Source organism: Dama dama, chromosome 11 (assembly GCF_033118175.1).
Source record: "Dama dama isolate Ldn47 chromosome 11, ASM3311817v1, whole genome shotgun sequence".
NCBI lineage: Eukaryota > Metazoa > Chordata > Mammalia > Artiodactyla > Cervidae > Dama > Dama dama.
This window is the reverse complement of record NC_083691.1, coordinates 50969686-50996428: the sequence shown is the minus strand read 5'-3', so window position 1 is coordinate 50996428 and position 26743 is coordinate 50969686. Positions and strand designations below refer to the sequence as shown.

Here is a 26743-nt window from a genome sequence, read left to right as displayed (position 1 = left end):
ATTGCTCATAATAATCTATATCTTTGTGGGCATCAAAACAAATGTAGTTTGCTCTCTCTGTATAGGTAAGCAGGCATCTAAAATTGTCAGTGAAGAAATGCTACAGACCCATGTTGGCATCTTCCACTCCAAAAATAAGGTGCCCTAATGTTAGCAAGAAGAATTTATAGAAGATGAGTCTTTCACTCATTATCCCATAGAAATAGAATGATGCTCTTGTAAGTGGGGACTTGTAAGCAGCTTTTGGCAGCAGAGAGCTCTTATGGAATGAGTTTTCTGCAAGATGCCCCTTTAGTCTTGTCACTTTAATAAAGGGATATTGTAACTAACTTAAACCAGACATCCTCCCACCCCATGTTCTACTCATCACTGGCCCAAGCACACCTTTTAGATTTTTTGATCACACAATACCTTGCTAACCAGTTGTTTCTTTCTGTAGATCTAAGATGTATAAACAAATAATAAGCAATTAACAGATCCCTAGCTTCTTCAGTCGTCTTGCAAACAAATTGTGTGAATGAGATAGCATTTAAAGAAAGATCACAAAGAGTAGACAAGCCTGCACACGATGGGAGATGGTAGTGACTCTGACCCCTTCTCTCAATGATTAACTTGAGATCATGTTCCCTTTCCTTTTAAAACCTTCCATGGCCAAGTAGACTCTTCAGAGTTGGTTTTGAGACATCAGTCCACCTTCTCCCCAGATTGCTGGTTTTCTGATTAAAAGCAATTTTTTTCCCACTTCTACCAACACTTCCTTCTCAAATATGGATTTTCAAGTGATGAGCAGCCAGATCTGAATTTGGTAACATTTTCTTTTTCTTTTTTTTTTTGTAACCAAAACTTTAATCCCAAGGATTCTCACAAAACATATTACAAATGACAGCATGAAAAAAGAATCTTGCACAGTAACTCAGTTCAGCTCTACAATGTACCCTTAAACTGGCAGGACATTTGTTATCTTGAGTATCTCAGATTTCCAAATAAAGAACGTTACAAAGAGCTATGTATTCATATACAGCAATCACAGAAGGAACTTACAACCTAAAGCAAAGGTAAACTAACTTCCTTGAAACTTCTTAGATTCTACACCAACTGGACAACCTTTTGTCCAGTGTGAAGACTAGTGGGATTTTTAAACCTCTAATCTAGTTTAAGGGTGAAGCTTTAATTTTTCCAGCTGGTTTTTGAGTTCACAGCAGTTTAAAAACTGCTTAACTACAGCTGCATACCATATCCCAGCTATGTTGAAAAAAATCTTCCAATTTTTGCCAGTTTTTATTTCCATAATGTTAAACATTGACTTTAGCTGGGCAGGAATTAAGAGGTTTATTATCAGCCTATGCAAGACTAAAATTCAAAGCAAATTAAATTTTGCTTAAGGGAACATTGTAAAGTAACAATTCTTGATATTACATGCCCCATATGATCCATTTCAAACCATAGAGAATTACACCTTTGTGTCACTGTTCCAACAGACAAACAAATGTGAACAGCTAAAACATTTTAAAAATGCACCAAGCTTATGAAGTCTCAAACAAAACTTGAATTTTCTGTACATACTCCTGTCAAATGAAGTTATTTCCTGTACACCACTCCTTTTGCAAACTTGTCTTCTATTTCCTTTCATTTGACCTAGATCGGCTACAAGACCTAGAGAAAGATCTGGACGGCTTGTGATTTCTCTCCCGGGACAGTGATCTCTCTCTTCTCCTATCTCTAGAAAGGGACCTGCTCCGGCTGCGGGAGAAGCTTCTCCGTCTTGGAGATCTGCGTCGAGGTGGAGGACTCCTCCTCCGATAATCATCTCGAGGGCGACGACCCCAAGAAGGAGGTGGGCCACGATTACGACTTCTCTTTTCACCATTCGGTAGTTCCACTCTTACTCGGCAGCCACACAGTGTTCTCCCATCTAGCTCTGGAACAGCATCAGCTGCATCTCGGGGATCTTCAAATTCAACAAAAGCAAAGCCGGGAGGGTTTCTAGCAACCCACACACTTCGGAGTGGTCCAGAATAGCCAAAAGCTCGTTCCAATTCAGTCTTGTTACCATTGTTTCCAAGATTACCTACATAAACTTTACAGTCCAATGGACAGGAATCACGATGCATTTCGAGATCTTGGGTTAGAAATGCAGAGGTCCAAATCCACAGAACCTAGGCTAGGTCTTCTCAGTCCCCTCCCGCCCAGCGTTCCCGGATGCTCTTGCACACCCGGCATCCACGAAATGGCCTGAATTTGGTAACATTTTCATGAAAACTGTGGTCACATAGTGAATGTATAGGAATCCCTCCAAAACTGCTCATTCACACTCCCAGAAAAGACCCTAAAAATCCAGGAGCATTTTGCAAAGTAGATACTGCACAATAGCTTCAAAAAAATATTTAGGTAAGATGAGTTATTTTAGAATATTCAGAAGACTATCCTGCTTCTTTATGAAATAAAAGCTGTAAGTAAAATGCTATCTTATAGTATCTAGGAGCACCTATCCAGTTTGAAATATTTTTACATTCACTTCCTCCTTTAGTCTTCACAGCAACATCAGTGATAAGTTAGATTTTTTCAATTGCAACTCTGAGGAGGAGTTTATTATAGAGGAGTTAATAGGATAAACATGAACACATCTCAGCATGACAAAAGAGAAGCCTGGTTGCATAGCAGACTCAAACAACCACTGAGACCAACCCCAAGGCAGGACTGAGGTTATGCTATCCCTTCAGAGCTGTCTTACATGGCCTGAAATGGCCAAACCTTTATATCCCTGTTTGCATCAGTCGCTCATATTAGCTATCCCTAGAAGATTCTGGCCTTAGGGGAGGTGGCACCTGAGACAATCCTAGAGGCTGATGGCTGAAGGCTGCCTGTGCTTAACGCTACCATCAACCAGGGCCACAAGTCTTTCTTTGAAGGATAATCTGGGCAGCATTTCTCTGTGTCCATTATAACCTCTTTTTTAAAATAGGGAAGAGGTTAAGCGAAATTAATGTGTATGCAATATCTTTCCAAATGATAGACCCAGAAACCACAAGAGGACTTGTGGATTCTGTCTACAGCTCTTACCAGTGCTCCAAACTTCCTCTTCAGAACTTAAAAAAAAAAAAGAACTCTTTAATAGTTTCCTATTATAAAAAAGCTTGTAACCTCCTCCTTAAAAACCACTTTCCCTTCTTTCTATCTCAGTGTTTTTCAGAATGTTTATCATATTGATTTATTTTCCTTTGTCTCAGAATAATCATCTGTGCTTCTTTTTGAAAAATCCATTACCTGAACATTTTTTATATCTAACCTACTCCTTAATAACCTGAAAACTTGCCACATCAATTATTCTTTATAATTGATGTTCAATTTTCCCCTCACTTCTTATATTTCTCATCACATCTAACATGCGTTCAAGGTTTCCTTTTTCTGAAAGAGAACTTTCTCTATGCTATCCCTTAATCCACTGCCTCTGCTTGAACCTACTTGATGGTAGTTTCTAGGGTCTTTGAAATCTAGCTTTATCCGCATTGTCTATACTCAAACTGTTTCTCACAGTGCACTGCTGACACAGAAATTTGCCAGTGAAATTTTCCTTTTTTTCCTTTTGTCTTCTTTCTGAAAAAATCAGTCATTTCTCCTCCCCCTCTTTTCCCACATCTTTGCATCTTTCATTGCCCTTTTCACCTTTTCTTAAAACCTCTGGCCTCCTCTCTAAACACTGAAATTTCCCACATTTCTATCTCCTACTTCTTAGTGGTTTTGGTCCAGTGATAAGTTCATTTTCATCTACATTTTCAAGATATGATTACATATTATAGTTCATGACAGGAATTTACAACTTTACTGTTGTACAAATGGAGTTAATTTTCAAACAATGGTCAAGTAATCTTACTATGCTTGAAATGGCAATATAGTGTAATTGTTTAATGTTTTACATTTATTGAGTTCTTTCCTGACATCTTATTTTCCCCTTATCATCCTAATTATTCTTAAACACTGAAAACTCTCAAATTATTTACTTTATTCATATATTTTAATTTAGTGTGTATGTAATGATCTTATTAGGTCCTTGAAAATTCATCTTGTAACCACAAATGTATAGAATATTGAAGGCATTAAAAATGTTTGTTTGATGATTTAGATAAACAAAACAGCATTGGTTAAAGGGCCCATGGAAATGTTCCTTGACAGACATGAAACTAAGCATTCAACAATTATTTCTGGAGTGCGTATTATGTGGCAGGTGCTGAGCTAGTTGTAAAGGAGACAAAAAAACAAGGAGATTTCTGTACCCCAGGAGTATATGAATAGTGCTAAGAGAGACGTAGGTGTTGCATTATAGTCGAGTTCTATGATAGAGCACTAAATAAACATATATGTGGAATTGTGTAGTCATCAAAGCTTTGAATTATTCAAACGTTCACAGCATATTATATTGCTTTTTATTTTCCCATTGTTTAATTTTGATTTTATGCCCTCAGTTTTATGTAAGATGCTTCTCTGTATGTATAAAACATACAACACATCTAAACACATAAACACTCAACATGTATACACACATACTCATTTAAGATATATGCTATTCAGAAAAATAATAGGATGGTGTTCCCACATTATTGTGCAGTACAAATCAGCCAGGTTAAATAAATGATTGATTATAAGTACAGAGAATTATTGTAGTAAACTGTTCTAGCAGCATTCTGTGTATGCTACTGAATACTTAAAAATTGTATCAAAACTGGTTTATTAAGTGAGTAAAATGAATGAATTAATGCTGTTGAATACTTTTATAAATGAAAGCACTCATCAAACAAATTCTCAAAACTGTGTTGAGAAGCAAAAAAAAATAACAGTTTTAGCAATATTTGACATATTGGTGCTCTAAAACAAATAGAATGCCAATTATTTCTCCAGTAAAAATGGAATTATTCAGGATCAGCAAAGAATTGCGTTTGAGGTCTGCAATCATCATATTGAGCCACTTGCAAGGCCCCAGTAGGAAAAGGAGAACACTTTTATAGGAGGGATAGGGAGATGGGAATTCCATAGTAGACAGAGTCTGTGGCTTTTCACTGACTGAGTCTTGAGAGTCTCTCTTTGGCAGAGTTCTTGCTAGGAAGGAAGAAACAAGACTTTTTCCCATTGGGATCTGCTATCATCTTAGGCATGAGAGCTCCTCTTTTTGGTCTCTAAAATTTAATTGATATTTCTGTCTGTTAATATTTAACCCCCACCACACACACACAATAGTTATTTTCATGGTTATTTCTGGCTCAGTTTGTTACATGTGTAAGGGTGAAAGTGTGTTTATTTTGTCAGTGAAAAAATGTTGCCTGCCATATCAGTAAAAGAAATGTGAAGTCAAGTGGGCCTTGGGAAGCATCATTATGAACAAAGCTAGTGGAGGTGATGGAATTCCAGTTCCCCTATTTCAAATAATAAAAGATGATGCTGTGAAAGTGCTGCACTCAGTATGCCAGCAAATTTGGAAAACTCAGCAGTGGCCACAGGACTGGAAAAGCTCAGTTTTCATTCCAATACGAAAGAAAGGCAATGCCAAAGAATGCTCAAATTACTGCACTATTGTATTCATCTAACACGCTAGTAAAGTTATGCTCAAAATTCTCCAAGCCAGGCTTCAATAGTACATGAACCATGAACTTCCAGATGTTTGAGCTGGATTTAAAAAAGGCAGAGGAAGCAGAGATCAAATTGCCAACATCTGCTGGATCATTGAAAAAGCAAGAGAGTTCTAGAGAAACATCTATTTCTGCTTTACTGACTATGCCAAAGACTTTGACTGTGTGGATCACAACAAACTGTGGAAAATTCTTAAAGAGTTGGGAATACCAGATGACCTGACCTGCCTCCTGAGAAATTTGTATGCAGGTCAAGAAGCAGGTCAAAGAGTCCTCCTGAAGGACTCCCTTCCCAGACTCTGAATCTGGGATCCTACCTCCAGGGTCTCGAGGGTGATGCCCTTCCCTGTCCCTTCACCTGGTGTCAGTTAGAACTAGACATGGAACATCAGACTGGTTCCAAATCAGGAAAGGAGTATGTCAAGGCTGTATATTGTCACCCTGCTTATTTAACATATATATAGAGTACATCATGAGAAACACTGGGCTGGAGGAAGCACAAGCTGGAATTAAAATTGCCAGGAGAAATATCAATACCCTCAGATATGCAGACAACACCACCCTTATGGCAGAAAGTGAAGAAGAACTAAAGAACCTCTTGATGAAAGTGAAAGAGGAGAGTGAGGAAGATGGCTTAAAGTTCAACATTCAGAAAAACAAAGATCATGGCATCTAGTCCCATCACTTCATGGCAAATAGATGGGGAAACAGTGGAAGCAGGTCAGACTTCATTTTGGGGGGTTCCAAAATCACTGCAGATGGTGACTACAGCCATGAAATTAAAAGAAACTTGCTCCTTGGAAAAAAAGTTATGACCTACCTAGACAGCATATTAAAAAGCATAAACATTACTTTACCCACAAAGTTCTGTGTAGTCAAAGCTTTGGTTTTTGCAGTAATCATGTATGAATGTGAGAGTTGGACTATAAAGAAAGCTGCGTGCCAAGGAATTGATGCTTTTGAACTGTGGTGTTGGAGAAGACTCTAGAGAGTCCCTGAGACTGCAAGGAGGTCCAACCAGTCCATCCTAAAGGAGATCAGTGCTGAGTGTTCATTGGATAGACTGATGTTGAAGCTGAAACTCCAATACTTTGGCCACCTGATGTGAAGAACTGACTCATTTGAGAAGACCCTGATGCTTGGAAAGATTGAAGGTGGGAGGAGAAGGGGATGTCAGGGAATGAGATGGTTGGATGACATCACTGATTCAGTGGGCATTAGTTTGGGTAAACTGCTGGAGTTGGTGATGGATGGGCAGGTCTGGCATACTGCTGCCCATGGGCTCACAAAGGGTCGGACATGACTGAGTGACTGAACTGAACTGATATCAGTAGATAAAGAATTTTTCAGCCATCAAACTATCACATGATAGCTTTCCCCTACAGTAAGCCTCAGGGAAACTTAGGATGGAAATATAATACATACTATTAAGCAGTCAATTACTGCAACCACTTCCCAGCAGTGCACCCTGAGGAGACTCAGGATGAGAAAGCACAGGATACTGGGCCCACATAATTGATATCACATAAAAGTAGTGATTTTGATGAGCCCAGATTCTTGCATTTTCCCATACATAAAAAAGCATTAACATTTTTAACTTAAGATATCTGGCCTTCTTTAACTAACAGCAATCTTTTGAAGTTCCAACCACCAGGTCTTTGTTGCAAAAGTTTCTCCTCTACCTCTTCTGAGCAGTCTGTCTCTCAGATCTATCTAAGAGTCTGTACCTCAGATTCAGTTCTGTCCATGAAATCAAGCTTCATTCTCATTTAGGTTATGATTTTTTTTTTTTTTTTTTTTTTTTTTAGTCAACAATTCCCTCTGATGGTAAGAAGAGAATAACAATAACTTTTTTTCAAACACAATATCTCAGCTAGGGATATAGTTATACTGTAGAGAACTAGCTCCACCAGAAACTCAGATGACCATAAACAAATGATGGAAGACTCTCTGGCACAAAGGTATTCAGAAACATGGGGAATTCAGAAGAAGATGGCAGAGGAGTAAGACAGGGAGATTTCAAGCCTTCCCCGAATACATTAAAAATGCATCAACATATGGACAAACTCCTACAAAACAACCTCTGGGCGATAGGAGAAGACCCCAGGCCTCCAGGGGGATAGGCTAAGCTCCCTGAAATGGGAACACAGGCACAAATCACCCTCAACAAGAAATCAACACAAACTACCAAACCAACATTTCCCTTCAAGGGCAAAAACCAAAAGGATTCAGAAGTAATACAACCCCAAAGCTGGGGAAAGGAGACCTCAAGTGGAGCAAGTTGGGGGGGGGGGGGCGGAATGAAACGACAGAGAAATACATTACAAATGAAAGATCAAGGTAGAAACTCACAAGACCAAATAAACAAAGAGAAAATAAGTAATCTGCCTGAAAGTGAAATCAGAATAATGATAGCAAAGATGCTCCAAAGACTTGAAAATAGAATGTAGAAAATGCAAGAAGCATTTAACACAGTTAATACAATCACTAAGGACATAGAAGAAATAAAGAATAAGCAAACAGATGAATAACACAATTACTGAAATTAAAAATACTCTAGAATGAACTAACAGCAAAATAACTGAGGCAGAGGAATGGATAAGTGAGCTGGAAGACAGAATGGTGGAAATAACTGCTGGAGAGCAGAATAAAGGGAAAGGAATGAAAGGAATTGAGGAAAGCCTCAAAGACCTTTGGGACAATATTAAAAGCACCAACATTTGAGTTATAGGGATCCCAGAGGAAGAAGAAAAAAAAGAAAGGCACTGAGAAAATTTTTGAATAAATTATAGTTGAAAACTTCCCCAACATGGGAAAGGAGATAGTGAATCAAGTCCAAGAAGTACAAAGAGTCCCCTACAGGTTAAACCCAAGGAGAAATGCATCAAGACACATATTAATCAAGGTAACAGAGATTAAGCACAAAGAAATAATATTAAAAGAAGCAAGGGAAAAGCAACAAGTAACACACAAGGGAAAACCCACAACACTAACAGCAGAAGTTTCAGGAGAAACTCTACAGGCCAGAAGGGGATGGCAGGATATATTTAAAGCAGTGAAAGAGAAAAAACCTACAACCACAATTACTATAGCTGGCAAAGGTCTCATTCAAAAATTTATGAAGAAATCAAAATCTTTACAGACAAGCAGAAGTTAAAAGAATTCAGCACCACCAAACCAGCCTTGCAACAAATATTAAAGAGACTTACATAGCCGGTAAACACAAGAGAAAGGAAATATAGAAACAAACCCAAAACAATCAAGAAAATGCCAATAGGAACACAAGTATCAATAATTACCTTAAATGTAAGTGGATTAAATGCACCAACCAAAAGATACAGACTAACTGAATGGATACAAAAACGAGACCCATATATATGCTGCCTATAGGAGGCCCACCTCAGACCTAGACACATACAGACTGAAAGTAAAAGGATGGAAAAAAGTATTCCACATGAATGGAAACCAAAAGAAAGCCTGAGTGGCAGTCTTTATTTCAGAAAAAATAAACTTTAAAATAAAGAATATCATAAGATACAAAGAAGGACACTACATAATGATCAAGGGATCAATCCAAGAAGAAGACATAATAATTGCAAATGTCTATGTACCCAACATGGAGAAGGCAATGGCACCCCACTCCAGTACTCTTGCCTAGAAAATCCCATGGATGGAGGAGCCTGCGACGCTGCAGTTCATGGGGTCGCTAAGAGTCAGACATGGCTGAGCGACTTCACTTCCACTTTTTACTTTCATGCCTTGGAGAAGAAAATGGGAAAAAAAAAAAAAAAAAAGAAAAAAAGAAAATGGCAACCCACTCCAGTGTTCTTGCCTGGAGAATCCCAGGGACGGGAGAGACTGGTGGGCTGCCATCTATGGGGTCACACAGGGTCAACCACAACTGAAGCGTCTTAGCAGCAGCATATACCCAACATAGGAGCATCTCAATACATAAGGCAAACACTAACAGGCATAGGAGGAGAAATTGACAACAATACAAAAATAGTAGGGGACTTTAAAAACCCACTTTCACCAATGGTGAAGTGAAGTGATGTGAAAGTCACTCAGTCATGTCCGATTCTTTACGACTCCATAGACTATACAGTCCATGGAGTTCTCCAAGCCAGAATACTGGAGCTGGTAGCCTTTCCCGTCTCCAGGAGATCTTCCCAACACAGGGATCGAACCCAGGTCTCCCACATTGCAGGCAGATTCTTTACCAGCTGAGCCACAGGGAAACCCAAGAGTACTGGAGTGGGTAGCCAATGGACAGATCATCAAAACAGAGTTAATAAGGAAACACAAACCTTAAATGAAATATTAGACCAAATGGACCTAATTGATATCTTCAGGATTTTCATTCCAAATGGAGAAGAATATACTTTCTTCTCAAGTGCACATGGAACATTCTCCAGGATAGACCATATCTTGGGCCACAAAATAAGCCTCAATATATTTAAAAAAAAAAAAATGAAATTGTATCAAGTATCTTCTCTGACCACAATGTTATGAGACTAGATATCAACTACAGGGGAAAAAAGAAAAAGCAGAAAATGCAAGCTCATGGAGATTAAACAATACATTACTAATAACAAAGCGGTTGCTGAAGAAATAAGAAAAGAAATCAAAAGATTTCTAGAAACAAATGACAATTAAAACATGACAACACCAAAACTATGGGACTCAACAAAAGCAGTTCTAAGAGGGAGGTTTATAGCGATACAGTCAAACCTCAAGAAGCAAGAAAAGCATCAAATAGACAGCCTAACTCTACATCTAAAACAGCTGGAAAAAGAGGAACAAAAAACCCCAAAGTCAGCAGAAGGAAGGAGATCATAAAAATCAGAGCAGAAATAATTGAAAAAGATATAAGGGGAACAATAGCAAAGATTAGTAAAACTAAAAGCTGGTTCTTTGAGAAGATAAACAAAATTGACAAATCACTAGCCAGACTCATCAAGAAAAAAAGGGAGAAAAATCAGAGCAATAAAATTAGAAATGAAAACAGAGAGGTTACAACAGACAACACAGAAATTCAAAGGATCATAAGAGAATATTATGAGCAACCATATGCTAATAAAAAGGGCAACCTAGAAGAAATGGACAGATACTTAGAAAAGATCAGCCTCCCAGGACTGAACCAGGAAGAAATAGAAATTATGAACAACCCAATTACAAACACTGAAATTGAAACCATGCTAAAAAACCTTCCCAATAACAAAAGCCCAGGGCCAGATGGCTTCACAAGGGAATTCTATAAAACATTTAGAGAAGATCTAATGCCTATTTTTCTGAAATTCTTCCAAAAAAATTGCAGAGGAAGGAACACTTCCAAACTCATTCTACAAGGCCACCATCACCCTGATACCAAAGCCAGGAAAAGACAACATGGAAAAAGAAAACAACAGGCCGATATCAGTGATTAACATAGATGCAGAAATCCTCAACAAAATTCTAGCAAACAGAATCCAACAACACATTACAAAGCTCACACACCATGATCAAGTCAGGTTTATTTCAGGGATTCAAGGGAAGATGCAGGGATCTTCAGTATATGCAAATCAATCAATGTGATATACCATATCAACAAATTGAAAGATAAAAATCATATGATCTTCTCAATAGATGCAGAAAAAGCCTTCAACAAAATCCAACATCCCTTTATGATAAAAATGCTTCAGAAAATGGGCATAGAGGGAACCTATCTCAACATAGTAAAGACCATATATGAAAAGCCCACAGCAAATTTTATTCTCAGTGGTGAAAAACTAAGATTTCCCTCTAAGATAAGGAACAAGAAAAGAGTGTCCACTCTCACCACTATTATTCAACATAGTTTTGGAAGTCCTAGCTACAGCAATCAGAGAAGAAAAAGAAATAAAACGAATCCATATCAGAAAAGAAGTAAAGCTCTCACTGTCTGCAGATGACATGATACTGTACATATAAAATCCGAAAGAAACTATCAGAAAATTACTAGAGCTAATCAACTAATTCAGCAAAGTTGCAGGATACAAGGTCAATGCACAGAAATCACTTGCACACCTATACACTAATAATGGAAAATCAGAAAGAGAAATTAAGGAATCAATATCATTCACCATTGCAAAAATAGAATAAAATATCTAGGAATAAACCTATCTAAGGAAGCAAAAGACCTGTATATGGAAAACTATAAGACACTGATGAAAGAAATCAAAGACTACATAAACAGATGGAGAGATGTTCCATGTTCCTGGGTAAGAAGAATCCATATTGTGAAAATGACTATACTACCAAATGCAATCTTCAGATTCAACGTGATCCCTATCAAAGTACCAATGCCTTTTTTCACAGAACTAGAACAAAAAATTCACAATTCATATGAAAACACAAAAGACCCTGAATAGCTAAAGCAGTTTTGAGAAAGAAGAATGGAGCTGGAGGAATCAACTTTCCTGACTTCAGACTACACTACAAAGCTACAGTCATCAAGACGGTATGGCACTGGCACAAAAACAGACATATAGACCAATGAAACAAGATAGACCCAGAGATAAACCCACGCACCTATGGGTGCCTTATTTTTGACAAAGGAGGCAAAAATATACTATGGGGCAAAGAGAGCCTCTTCTATAAGTGGTGCTGGGAAAACTGGACAGTTATGCACAAAATAATGAAATTAGATCATTACCTAATGCCATACACAAAGATAAACTCAAAATGGATTAAAGACTAAATGTAAGACTAGAAACTATTAAACTCTTAGAAGAGAACCTAGAACATTCAATGACATAAATCATATGATCCATCTCCTAGAGTTGTGGAAATAAAAACAAAAATAAACAAGTGGGAGGGACCTAATTAAACTTAAAAAACTTTTGCACAGCAAAGGAAACTACAAACAACAGGAAAAGACAACCCTCAGAATGGGAGAAAATAATAGCAAGGGAAACAACTGATAAAAAGAATTAATTTCCTAAATATACAAGCAGCTTATACAACTCAATACCAGAAAAGCAAACAACCCAATCAAAAAGTGGGAAAGGGATCTGAAGAGTCATTTCTCCAAAGAAGACACACAGGTGGCTAACAAGCACATGAAAATATGCTCAACATCACTCATTATCAGAGAAATGCAAATCAAAACTACCATGAGATACCACTTCACACCAGTCAGAATGGCTATCATCAAAAAGTCTACAAACAATAAATTTTGGAGAGGGTGTGGAGAAAAGGGAACACTATTGCATTGCTGGTGGGAATGTAAACTGATGCATCCACTATGGAAGATGGTGTGGAGACTACTTAAAAATCTAAGAATAAAATCATCATATGACTCAGCAATCCCACTCCTAGGCATATGCCCTGAGGAAATCAAAACTGAAAAAGACACATGTACCCCAATGTTCACTGCAGCACTATTTACAATAGCTAGAACATGCAAGCAACCTAGATGTCCATCAACAGATGAATCTATAAAGAAGCTGTGGTACATATATAAAATGAAATACTGCTGCTGCTGATGATGATGCTAAGTCACTTCAGTTGTGTCCAACTCTTAGCGACCCCATGGACTGCAACCCACCAGGCTCCTCTGTCCATGGGATTTTCCAGGCAAGAGTACTGGAGTGGGTTGCCATTGCCTTCTCCGAATGAAATACTACTAACTATAAAAAGAAATGCATTTGAATCTGTTCTAATGAGGTGGATGAAACTAGAGCCCATTATACAGAGTGAAGTAAGTCAGAAAGAGAAATAGAAGTATTGCATACTGACACATATATAGGGAATCTGAGAGACAGCACTGATGAATTTATTTTCAGGGCAGCAATGGAGAAACAGACACGGAGAATAGACCTATGGACAAGATGGAAAGAGAGGAGGGATATGGGGAGATGTATGGAGAGAGTAACATGGAAATTTACAATACCATGTGTAAAACAGATAGCCATTGGGAATTTGCTATATGACTCAGGGAACTCAAACAGGGACTCTGTGGCAGGCTGAAGGGTGGGGTGGGGAGGGAGATGGGAGGGAGGTCTGGGAAGGAGGAGACATGGATGTACCTATGGCTGATTCTTGTTGATGTATGATGGAAAACCACAAAATTCTGTAAAATGATTATCCTTCAAATAATTTTTTTTTAAAAAAAGACCAGAAACATGTATTTATGAACTGTTCTTATGTGGTAACACTGTGCTAGAACTGACATGGATGAGAATGAATTGTATAAATAACAGAAGCAATAGTATATAAGAGGTGAACACTTTTAATAAACTTACTTTTAATAATCCATTTGGAAATAGAAGACTAACCACAAACAAGCAAGCAGCCTTAATTTGCCTCTAGTTTTTTGAGCGTTCACTGCAGTGCTTCTCTTTTTTTTTTTTTTTAACCAGATTACCAGTGATAGCACAGAATGATTGCATATAACCTTCAGCATGGTACATAGCTGTGTGTTTTAGGGGTAGACAGAAAGAAAGAAAGAAAGAGAATATGAGAGAGAAAGGGAACAGAAAAATGAAAAATAATTTCCTTATTTTTTGAGCACTATGGTTAAAACAGTACATGGAAATTCAGGTTGAAAGGAATGGATGTTAGCTTTTATATCCTGTTCACATTTCTAATTTTGTAACTCCTCCACCAACTACCATAAGTTATGAAACTGCTAGGTGGCAATTTGTGGAGAGTCAGGGATCTCTGATTCTTTATGTCTCAGTGCAGAAAAAAATTCGACTAGAGGCAAAACAATATATAAAGTGATTTATTAGAATAGGACACTTGTGAAGCTTAGAAACAGATGGATGAGAGGTTGCCATGCCTAGAGAACCTAATGGGCTACAGTTTTGCAATCAAAGGAAAAGTAGGAAAGGAGAAAAAGACCACATTCTTCCTCATTCTTGGGTAGACATCAGGCTTCCCTCCTCAGTTCCTCCTCCACCTGGGGCAGGGCAGTTTTCTTGTCCCTACACGGTAAAGCTGGGTTTGTCATAGCACATGGACATGAGCAAAAAGACAGCATCATATGCCACAAAATCATAAATCATCTCAGGTTTTAGTATAATGTCACCTTTTCCTTAAATTTTTGTCTTTAGTGCATGCAGAGAAGTGTGTCCTAGAAAGTATTAAGTTACTGAGCTCACTGGGCAGAATGTGAATCTCATGCCATGACACTTATTATTTTGGGGCTTGTCTCATGCTTCTACCACATATTTCATAGCTAAGCAAACCTGCTTGGTTGTCCCTGGTAGATCAGACAGTAAAGAATTTGCCTGCAATGCAGGGGACCCAGGTTTGATCCTGGGTCAAGAAAATCCCCTAGGGAAGATAATGACTACCCATTTCAACATTTTTGCCTGGAGAATTCCATGGAAAGAAGAGTCTGGCAGGCTACAGTCCATGGGGTCTCAAAGAGTCAGACACAACTGAGTGACTAATTATACTATAAGCCTGCTTGGTTTTGTGGTTAAACAAACCTGCTTTATTTAGTGACCATTAACTTACAGGGGCCTCCTATATTTTTTTTCTTTACTTACAACCCTATCGGGATTAACTATTTACTTATCTACTTTGTTCCTTTATTCTGTCCATATAAGTTATATATGAATCTATTAAATAATTACCTGCTTGCTGACCTTCAGGTTTAGTGAAGAAATAAGAATAAACACTGAGAAAAAGTAGGGTGTGAAGGTAAGTTTTACATTTTGCAGCCATGTTGGGATGGGAGGAAATACCTCAAAGGTGAGTTTGAAAGTGGATTGTTAGAAATAAAATAAAATAGATTAAAATTTTATCTTTATACCTGGAAATGCAAGTTGAAAAGTACATCAAAGGCAGCTTGTCAGAGAATATTAATCACAAAAGCCACCTCAACTTAAGTGCTAGCATCTGTAATTTGAGAGAGAATCAATAAAGAAAAGAGAAACAAAAAGAAAGAATGGAGAAGTTTAGTGGAATCTTTGTTCTGATTATATTAAATTTTTAGTCTTAAGTGATGATTCTTTATAACACCTTAAGCACAGTCACCTCCACAAAACTCTCATTAAGTTTTCCTGGATCAAATGCAGATCTTGAAGTGAATTTTTCAAAATACAGGTCTGTAGTTGTCAAATTGGCTTAGAATTATTTGAGAGCTTTTAAAAATACAAACATCTGGGCCCTATCCAGAGACTTAATTCACTAGTTGTGGAAAAGAACCAGAGAATTTGTATTTCTAGCATGTTTTCATGTGATGCTGATGCTACTGATCAAAGGACAACTGCTACAAAGTAACTGTTGTTGCTATGAAATCAGCATAAAACCACTCCCAGGTCCAACTGAAAGTTGCATTTCCAAAGAAGACATGTGTCTGGCTACACAGACTTGTCTGCATTTTAGAAAATAAATCCACACTATGCAAATCTCTTAGAATATTTTAGAAGTTAAATATTATTCAATCATTCAATCATGGACAATCATCTCCACAAATAAGAAAAAAATTGATTCCATACCACTGAGAACAGGCATGTGTGTGCAGGGCAGGTGTGTGTGCCTGGATGGAGGGAATTTGTAACATTTTCTGTTTTCACTCACTTTGATACTTCAGGCAGGTAAGATAGCTAGCATTTTCTTAATTCCTACACATGAGTAGAGTCTTCCATACCTTCTAGTGGCTGTTGCAAATTTTTTTTTTTTAATCTTTCAGATTTTATGTCATACATTTGACTGTAGAGCCTACTGCAGATAAGATATTAAGGGAGTCTCCCTGCTGATAATACCTGTCAATGATATCAGGCAATATGCAACTACCTGTCTTTGCTCATGCTCATGCCCCAGGCCAAAATGAGAAAGTGAAATGAAAATGAAAAGGCCAAGATGGAGATCTCCCCTGAAGAAATCAACCAAATCAACTTCTAACAATATAAGACTGAATTCCATTTATGTAACAGAAACATTGTCAAAATAGAGGGGCAAAGGTCATAAAAAATATAGATACTTGCTTTGAGCTGCATTTGCGCTATAGCAAAAAAATGTGCTATATTGTCTGTTAACATCTCAGCATTATTTCCCCTTACTTTTGCCTAACATTTTCTGAATTCTTACACATGAGCAGAGTCTTCCATATATTCTAGTGGTTGTTTCAGGTCATTTTTTAATCTTTCAGATTTTATGTCATACATCTGACTGTAGAGTCTATTGCAGATAAGATATTAAGGGAGTCTCCTTATTGATATCACATATCAATGAAAGGCAGCTATACACACATAAAATAGTATATATATTTTATTTTAGTAATGTTTAAAGCTCATTGTAATCCTGGTGACATGAAGAATAAAGTATTTCATACTTTTTAAAATAAATAATAAAGTATTCATTTGTTTTCAAGATTTTTGGTGACAAATAAATCATACATAACTTGGACTCTCTCCTTTGCAACAGTGTTTCCAATTCAGAAGATTTCTGTCCATCAATTCAGCTTAATGACTGATATGTACTTGTGAATAAATAAACTAGAGATAAAACTTGGGGATGTATCCTGTCCTAGAATCCTGAGTCACACTCATTGTTAATGTTCCTTTGCGTCTCAACAACTAGCAGCTCCACCTTTTTTCACCTTAGAATCATTATTTGACTCCTGAGAGAAGGTAATGATTAGTACTTTGTTATGGACTTCACAGTTTCTGTTTGTATATCCCCCAGTTTTTCCCTTAAAAAAGCAATTTATCTGAACATTTTCAAAATCTATTAAGTAGAAGCCTGTACATTTTTTTTTTTTTTGAGGTTTACAATCCTGATTGGCATTTTTTTATTGCCCAAAACTACATTTATTCTGGGGCTTCCCATGTGACACAGTAGTAAAGAATCTGCCTGCAATGCAGGAGACCTGGCTTCAATCACTGGGTCAAGAAGATCCCCTGAGAAGGGTATGGCAATCCACTCCAGTATTCTTGCCTGGAGAATCCTATGGGTAGAGGAGCCTGGTAGCTACAGTAGCTACAGTCCATGGGGTCATGAAGAGCCAGACACGACTGACTGAGTAACATTACTACTACTACATCTATTTTAGATACTATTAAATCTAGAATCTGGATCTTTCCTGGTGGTCCAGTGGTTAAGACTCCAGTTTTCAATGCAGAGGTTGCAAATTCAATCCCTGATTAGGGAACTAGATCCCACGTGTCAGGTGGTGTGGCCAAAAAAATAAAAAAGGAAACAAATCTAACCTCATGGATAGAGTAGAATAGTACATATTTTGATATTCCAAATTATAGATTGTTTAAGTCTCAAACTCAGGAATTAGATCATAAACTTTGTTATCTCAGGGTTTCAATTTATTAGGTTATATTATTCTTGTATACCATAATGCCTGGAATAAAAATTTGGCTTGACAGTGACATTACCTGAAGCCAGTCAATCATTAAAATGTATACAAATTACAAAGTCCCAAGTCTGGTTTATTCTAGCCAGCACAAATTGCATGAGCACTGACTACCCTGGAGAAGAATAGCTGAGACAAGATTCTAGCCCCAAGTTTGTCACTAATGAGCTGTAGTTCCTGGGCAATGTGGTTAACTGCAGCTTCATTCGTTCTCAATGTTCTGCAACACAAAACTGCTTTTCAACAATAGATGGGAAGTTCCAACACAACTATAGCATTTTACAGCAACTATAATACTTTTGTAATATTCACTTGGTGTGGCCTCATTTGCTTTTAGGATCATTTTGCTTTTAAGAAAAGTCTTGAATGTGATTCTATTTTATCGGAACAAATCAGAGCTCTTACATACTAATTCTATTTTAAAATTGAAAGTAGCACTGATATTCAGTCAAGGATACTTGGTTGTAAACAAAAACCATACTCTTACATGGCAATTAGTTCACAGAGCTCCTTTCATAATGATAACCTAGAATAGTGATGAATCATTTTCAAATAAATACTGCTTCCGTTTAGAGTATATATAACTGGCTTTCACAAAAGCTGTACACTTCCAGATACTGACTTACATTTACCGTGACAGTCGGATTTGTATTAATGGTCACATTTCACCAGATTTGCATTGGAAATAGCTAAAAAAAATTCCTAAAACGTTATTGTACATCTAGGACCAATGCAAAAAGTAAGCTATCATTCAGGCACTCCACAATTAGTGCTTGACACTCCGGATTAGACACCAGAGAAACACTGTCACTCAACCAAGAACTTTCTTCTTTGGGGTGACCTTTCCCTTTAAGACAAGTTCCTTGATGGTTCCTGACATTTGGAACAAATATTTTTAAAAAAATAAGATAAAATCTTAAAAGGTCAAAAGTTTTCTAAAATCGTGTTGTGTAAAATGTTTAGATCTTTCTAAATGACAGCTGAAGGAGCTCTAGGTTCTGTGAAATCAAACATTCCTTTGCATTAATGCAATGTTAAGCTGGTCCCAGTTTAAAAGTCAGGAATTCAAAGAGATATTGTTCCCATAGAAGCAACCATATTTTTCATTCTCTGCAGATGATTTGTGATATTAGTAACCTGCCAGCTAAAAATAAGCTTAAGTATCCAAAGGATTATGAAAAGAGAAATATTCTTGTGAAAAGAGAACTGATATTGTTGTGAAAATCTAAGCTCTAATCATCATCTATGTGAAGCAAGGAATCATTTTGGTTCAATTAAGCTAAAGAAGATGAATAAATTCTAGAGATCTACCATATTACAGTGTACCTATAGTTAGTGATATTCTATTGTAGCCCTGAAACTTTTATTAGGAGGGTAGATCTCATGTTAAGTATTCTTACTACAGTTTTTTTTTTTTTCTTAAAGAAATATAAAAAGATCCATTTGTGCATCTGTCCCTCAATATTTACCAATCACATGTGCAATGGGAGGACATATTTTTTCTCCTGAGTTTATACTGTGGAACATGCTCTATAAAACTAATGTAATTCTTGGTTTAAAATTAAAATAATTCTTAGCCATGAAATTAAAAGATGCTTACTCCTTGGAAGAAAAGTTATGACCAACCTAGATAGCACATTAAAAAGCAGAGACATTACTTTGCCAACAAAGGTCCATCGAGTCAAATCTATGGTTTTTCCAGTATGTATGTATGTGAGAGTTGGACTATAAAGAAAGCTGAGTGCTAAAGAATTGCTTTTGAATTGTGGTGTTGGAGAAGACTCTTGAGAGTCCCTTGGACTGCAAGGAGATCCAACCAGTCAATCCTAAAGGAAATCCATCCTGAATATTCATTGGAAGGACTGATGCTGAAGCTGAAATTTCAATACTTTGGCCACCTGATGCGAAGAACTGATTCATTTGAAAAGACCCTGATACTGGGAAAGATTGAAGGCGGGAGGAGAAGGGGATGAGAGAGGATGAGATGGTTGGATGGCATCACGGACTCAACAGATATGAATTTGAGTAAACTCCTGGAGTTGGTGATGGACAGAAAGGCCTGGCATGCTGCAGGCTATGGGATCGCAAAGAGTCAGACACGACTGAATGACTGAACTGAACTCTTATCTTCACAGAAAAAAAAAAAAAAAAAGGATTTATTTATCAATTAGTCTATAAAGTAGACAACACATCTTATTTATATTCTTTTCTCATCTGGAAAATCAATTCATTCAGTAAAATCAAATGGATTTTCTAACAGACATTGCATTCATTTGTCCATTCATTTCCTGGATGCTTAAAGATTGGATGCTTAAAAGATGAAATGATAAATGAAAGGTTGAATGGTCCAAAGGGAAAGATAGGAAAACCATAGACTATGCACCATATAACTTGTTTAAGCCAGTGGTTCCTGCCCTGGTCCACCAAGGCAAAGCATCATGGATGTAAGGGAGGCATCTGAACTTGAGGTATAGGATTCCAGAAAAGAATCAGTAATGGCATGAAACTTAGGGATTACAGATGAGGAAACTGAGGCTCAGAGATGAGATCCAGCTGATACAAAAGCAAGATTGACAGTAGGAACCCAATCCTTTTAATTTCAGGCTATAGATGAGAGAGAAAAAATAAATTGGGTTTGGGGAGAATGGAATTAAATGAAGTAATGTTTGGATGATATGACAAAACACTGAGTTGAGTTGGAGGGAAACTATGATTGGCCTATATATTTTTAAGGTCTTTTTTTTTTAATGAAACTGATTGATATGCAGTGTATTAAGAGAGAGAATGTGAAAAAGGTGGATTAAAATGGGATAAGTGAAGTGTCAATTGCTCAGTTATATCCAGATCTTTGTGACCCATGGCCTGTATCCCACTGGGCTCCTCTGTCTATGGGATTCTCCAGGTAGGAATACTGGAGTGAGTTTCTATTCCCTTCTCCAGGGGGTCTTCCACACTCAGGGATCGAACCTGGTCTCCCACATTGCAGGTAGATTCTTTACCTTCTGAGCCACAAGGGAAGCCCCAAATGCAATAAAGCTCAGCAGTAAAGAATCCACCTGCAATGTAGGAGACACTGACGCGACCTCTGGGTTAGGAAGATCCCCTGGAGAAGTGAATGGCAACCCACTTCAGCATTCTTGCCCTTTGAATTTCATTTACAGAGGAACCTGGTGGACTATAGTTCATGGGGTCTCAAAAGAGTAGGACCGGACTTGGCAAATAAACAGCAAAACAGTTCATTAGGCATAAAGGAAAGCAAGAAATAAGAAGGGCAATTCTACTATCGTAAGCAGGATAGATCTAAAGGACATAATGGCTCTGGATATGAAATATTTTATTCACAGTTATGTGAATTCATTCATTAACGGATGGATTAATTCATTTTTAGTTTATCATTCTATTTCTTATTTGCTTCTGAGTTAAAGGAAATGGAATGTAGACAAAATCATCCAGAAGAGGTGAGAAGAAAGACTTTTTGTTATGACTCTTGATTCCATTTCTGAGGCTAATTTAATTCTTCATTCATCAGGGCTCAGTAATGTGGCTTTTTATTAGCCATTCCCTATATGCATCCCTTCATGTATTTTTAAACAATCAGGAGGGGCTTCCAAGCTTTTTCAGACAAGTTTAGAAAGGTTCAAAATAAATGACTCTCTATGGGAGTAATTTTGGTATTGGAGGAACAGTTTCTTAGAATTACCTGCTGAGATTATTTTTTAAAATTTATTTAGCATCTCTTCCACAGTGAAACCTGAGAGCCTCCTCCCGATTAACCCCTCCCTTTGTCAGTGGCTCTCACTTCCTTCCCAGATGATCTGCTGTTAGCTGTGGAAGTAGATAAGGCCTTTAGTTACATGAGAGAAGGAAAAAAAAGTGTACTTGAAACCCAGCTTAATTACACAAAATTGAAGCTTCTTTTCCTGAATTCAACATTAAAACAAAGAAGCAAAACAAACCCAACAAAATTATAAAACTTTCAAATAATTGGTTTGATTTCATTTTTAGTTGAATACTTTTCCATATCAGTGCATTTATAAAACTAGCTTTAAAAGTTTTAAAATGAATGAAAAAGAGATAGTTTTTATTAATTGATGCACAAACCATCTCATTCTGGCTTGTATGAAAACAGAGAACAGCACAATAATGATTTGTTATTCTTCACAATTTGTTCTCAGGATAATACAAGTGAGTCAAGAAGGACAAATTTAAGAAATAATAGAAAATGGAGATAAAATGAGCCAAATGGTCAATGCATATTGATTTGGGTGGAGTTTCTAAGTTCCAGCTGCTTTTTCCATGAAAAAGGAATACATTCAAGTCATTTTTAATGAGATGGATGAAACTAGAGCCTTTTATACAGAGTGAAGTAAGTCAGAAAGAGAAAAACAAGTATTACATATTAACATATATATATATGGAATCTAGAAAGATGGTATTGAAGAACATATTTGCAAGGCAGCAATGGAGACGTAGATATAGAGAACAGGCTTACGGACAAGGGTCGGGGAGAGGAGGAGAGGGTGAGATGAATGAAGAGAGTATCATGGAAGCATATACACTACCATATGTAAAATAGAGGGCCAATGGGAATTTTCTGTATAACTCAGGGACCTCATACGGGGGCTCTGTAACAACTTAGAGGAGTGGGAAAAGGTGGGAGGTAGGTTTAAGAGGGACGGGACATATGCACACCTATGGCTAGTCTATGATGATGTATGGCAGAAACCAAACCAATATTGTAAAGCAATTATCTTTCAATTAAAAATGAATAAATTTTTTAAAAGTTGAGCAGCAAATTGTCTCCCTCAATTTTTTTTCTTTTACCTCTCAATACATCATTAAATTGTGACTAGTTTCTTCTGTTATGTTTGACTACAACTAACTTCTTTACTTCCTTCCTACCTCCTCCTGTTTCTTCTTTCTTTTTTCCTTCTTCTTCTTCTCTTTCTTCTTCTCTGTCACTCTCTCTTATTCTCACTCTTCTCCCCAACTCCTTCTTCCCTTCTCTCCTACCTTCTACCCTCCCTGCCTTCCCTCTGCTGTTCTCCCTTCCTTCTTCACTTTTTCTTTATTTTTGAAAGGCACTTGCCTTCCCAGGCATCTCCCTACTTCTACCACAACTCTGGAACTTTTTATTTTCTCACATAAGGGTAGCTAAAACATGGATTTCAAATAATTCTTTTTTCCCTGTGTTTTATGAGAAAGTTATTAGAAAAAGTGGGATAGTGTAACAATTGTGGCATGTTATCTTCAATCAGTCATTTTGTACCAACTTATGAAGACTCAGCAGAATCATTTTACTTTAGTCTATATCAAAATCCTCATCTTTTCTTCTAAAAAATGATGTAGTAGCCATTAATGTCAGCAATTGTCTTAACTTTGCAGGATACCTGAGAAAAGCTGTTTCTTAAAGTGATTCTAGGGCTCATAGAACCAAAGAAAGTTTTGAGCTAGATAAGACAGGCTCTTTCACACTCAAAGTCAAATCAAAACAAAAAAATAACAAGAAAATACAGACATTATTAATTAGTGGATTTACAGCTGCCCACGCTTTGACAAGAAGTTTGGAACATCAGTACCAAACATGTTAAGCCTTTTTTTCTCAAGTTCAAATAGTTTGCTACTGATGGATACTACTTGTCTATTTTTCTATCATGAGGGAGAAATATATTTGCATCAGTGTGTGCAGGGTTAAGTGTGTTTTATACCTATTAAATTAAAAGTCTCTGATGTGAGCTTTTTCAAACAAACCACTAAAGCAACTTGGTTAATAAAAATGTGAGTTCCAAAATAAATGGTTTTGCCTAAGACTCAGATAATTGAAGGGAGTGTGTGCTGAAGGAATGTATTTAAAAAAACTCCATTCTGGCATTTACTTGAATTCGTATGAAATTAATTACTAAGAAGAATTTGTCTTCTCTTATTTGACAGATAGCCTTATGAATATCCAAAGGCATTCTCATAACCATGAGCTGTATAAAAGCATGTATATTTGGAATGCATTATAAACATCTTGGGCAGCTTCAGTCCTTGGAGGCTAGGGAGGGCTGATGGAACAGAAAGGGAGCACTGATTTATTATAATGCTAAATAGTTTACCAGAGGTGTCCGTGATCCGGCTCTGGAAATACAGAGCTAATCTAAGGGAGAGACTCCTGAGGATTGTACTCTAGCTGCAAGCATAGACATAATGTTTGATACCACCTTGTTGTCTATAATTCCTGCATCCACACATGGGGAATATCATGCTGGGGTTATGGAAGCACAAAGGCAGCCCCTCCAAGTCTGTAGCAACAGGTGGAGTTAGGTGCTTTGCAAGTGCCTTGGCACATCTTAGTAAACTCATTTGTGCCTTAGATGAGTCCCTCTCTGGGTTAGTTTCTCTCCATTGCAGTTTACCCTGTTTTATTTGAACTGTGTGGATTTGACAAAGCTACTAAACTTCTCTGAATCATAGTTTGTCTAGTTGTAAATTGAGAAACTTCACCATGACGCTGTTTCTATTTAAAGCTGAAATGCAAGTAAAACCCTGTGTAACTGATCTATGATCTGAGAAATGTGCTAACACTTGTGTTTCAAATAATTTAATTATAATTTAATTAAAAACTTACTGGTGAGAATGGACAGCAAGGTCCTTTGGCATAATTGTCACAGCATAGTGGAGCTGATAGCCTCGAAAAGGTATTGTCTCTCACTGTGTGCCATAGAGGATACTGGCACCTGTGGCTAATAAGTCCTTGAAAGGTGATTACTGTGAATGAAGAAATTATTTTTAGTATTAAATGATGAAAATTGAAATAGTCACATGTGGTCAGTGGCTACTATTTGAACACCACAGATTCTAGGCTATACCTCTTAAAAATCTTTTATTTATTTATTTTTAAATTGGGGTATAATTGCTTTACAATGTTGTATTAATTTTTGCTGTACAACTGTACAACTACATGAATCAGCTATATGTATACATATATCCCCTCCCTCTTGAACTTAAAAATCTTGACACTATATGTGATTATGAAGTACCTGTTGTGTAGTATTTACTCAACCATAGTTTAAAAAAAAAAGAAAATGCTTAGGATTTTACTCTATCTTCTTATTGTTGTTTAGCATATCTATGTGTCAGGGATTTTGGTAATGACTTGATAGAGTATGTTATTTGGACAGCAAGAAGATCAAACCAGTCAATATTAAGGGAAGTCAACACAGAATATTTGTTGTAAGGATTGATACTGAAGCTGAATTGGTCATCTGATGTGAACAGCAGGCTCAATGGAAAAGTCCCTGATGCTGGGAAAGATTGAGGGCAGAAGGAGAAGAGGGCATCAGAGGATGAGGCAGCTGGATGGCACCACCGATGCAATGGATGCAAATTTGGGCAAATTTTGGGAGATGGTAGAGGAAAAAGAGGACTGGCGTGCTGCAGTCCATGGGGTTGCAGAGTAGGACACGACTAGGGGACTGAACGACAACAACAATGTTATTTAAGACATAGTCCACGGCCCTCAAGTAGTATATTGACTACTAAAAATGACAGGGATATTTATGAAAAATCCTATGACACTCATGTGTTGCTTGTTATAGGAGAGCACAGAGTACTCCTGGAATATAGAGAAAGGAATTTACATCTGACTAAAAGGAAATGCTTCCTCAAAGATGTGACATTTGAATTGAGTCCAAGAAATAAGAAAAAAAAAAAAAAGAAAGAAAGAAAGAGCGGGATACAATCAATAGAAAAACTGCCATCAATAAACACTTAGAATTTCTGGATAAAATAAAACAAGAGTGTCTTATGCTTATAAGAGAAAAAGAAATAAGAAAAAGAACTTCCCAGCTTTTAAAAAGGAAAGAGAACTGACAACTAGATTAGTAAATATGTGTACTAATATTGCAGCTGAACTAAATTGACTCTGGAGGTTATTGCTCTTTATGGTCTAGAAACTTGGGGTTTGAAATCTCCTCAGGATACCAGACAAGGTCATAGGAGTGGAAACAGAGATGTCCATAAACCCAGCATCCTAAAGGAAAGGGCTGAACCCTCTGTGAAAGGTGTCTGACTTTGCAGAGAGAGCACTGTTTCTAAGGCAGTGATTCTCAGACTTGGCTGCATACTAGCATCACCTGGTGGGGAGGAAAAACAAACAAATGCACAACAAAAGACCAAGAAGCAAGGATGCCAAGGTTATATCATGGGGACTAATTAAATCAGAATAACTGAGCATTCATATTTATTTAGAGCTCCATGGCCAACCCCAAAGTGCAGCCAAGTTTGAGACTGCTATTGGGGGTGATCTCTGAAAATTTAGAACCCCACATGTCACAGAAGTGGAGATTTAAGCTTATTCTGTTGCCTTGAGCAGAAAATCATAATCAGATATATTACCAAGAATAGCCTTCCTAAATTGTTTATATTCCTGGGTCTCCCAGCAAAAGCACCCTGAAGGTATTCAACTTGGGATACAAAGAATCCTGTAGACAAAAGCATTTTCTTCCAAAGTTAAACACAAAACAACCAACAACAACAGTAAAATCCAGGAAACACAAACACAACTCACTTGCATTCTTATCTTTCCTCACACAACTTGACACAAAATTGTGCTTAACAGGTTGATATAACACATGTTGTGCATCTCACAAGTCTATGGTTGGAATTTATCATCAATCCCGGGGTATAGGAGATGGTGACCAAAACCATCCCCAAGAAAAAGAAACACAAGAAGGCAAAGTGGTTGTCTGAGGGGGCCTTACAAATATCTGAGAAAAGAAGAGATGTGAAAGGTAAAAGAAAA

The 26743-nt window shown here is 37.2% G+C and overlaps 1 protein-coding gene across 1 annotated transcript; it reads right to left on the bottom strand.

The window, feature by feature from the left end:
* Positions 1-952: 952 nt before the first annotated feature.
* LOC133065530 (serine/arginine-rich splicing factor 3-like) lies at positions 953-2200 on the bottom strand. Its single transcript, XM_061156262.1, has one exon. The coding sequence runs from the start codon at positions 2109-2111 to the stop codon at positions 1617-1619; it is 495 nt and encodes a 164-aa protein (XP_061012245.1). The 5' UTR covers positions 2112-2200; the 3' UTR covers positions 953-1616.
* Between the last annotated feature and the right edge of the window lie 24543 nt (positions 2201-26743).

Bases quoted from the DNA above. Each gene is read 5' to 3' on its own strand.
- LOC133065530 (XM_061156262.1), bottom strand. From the start codon at position 2,111: ATGCATCGTGATTCCTGTCCATTGGACTGTAAAGTTTATGTAGGTAAT.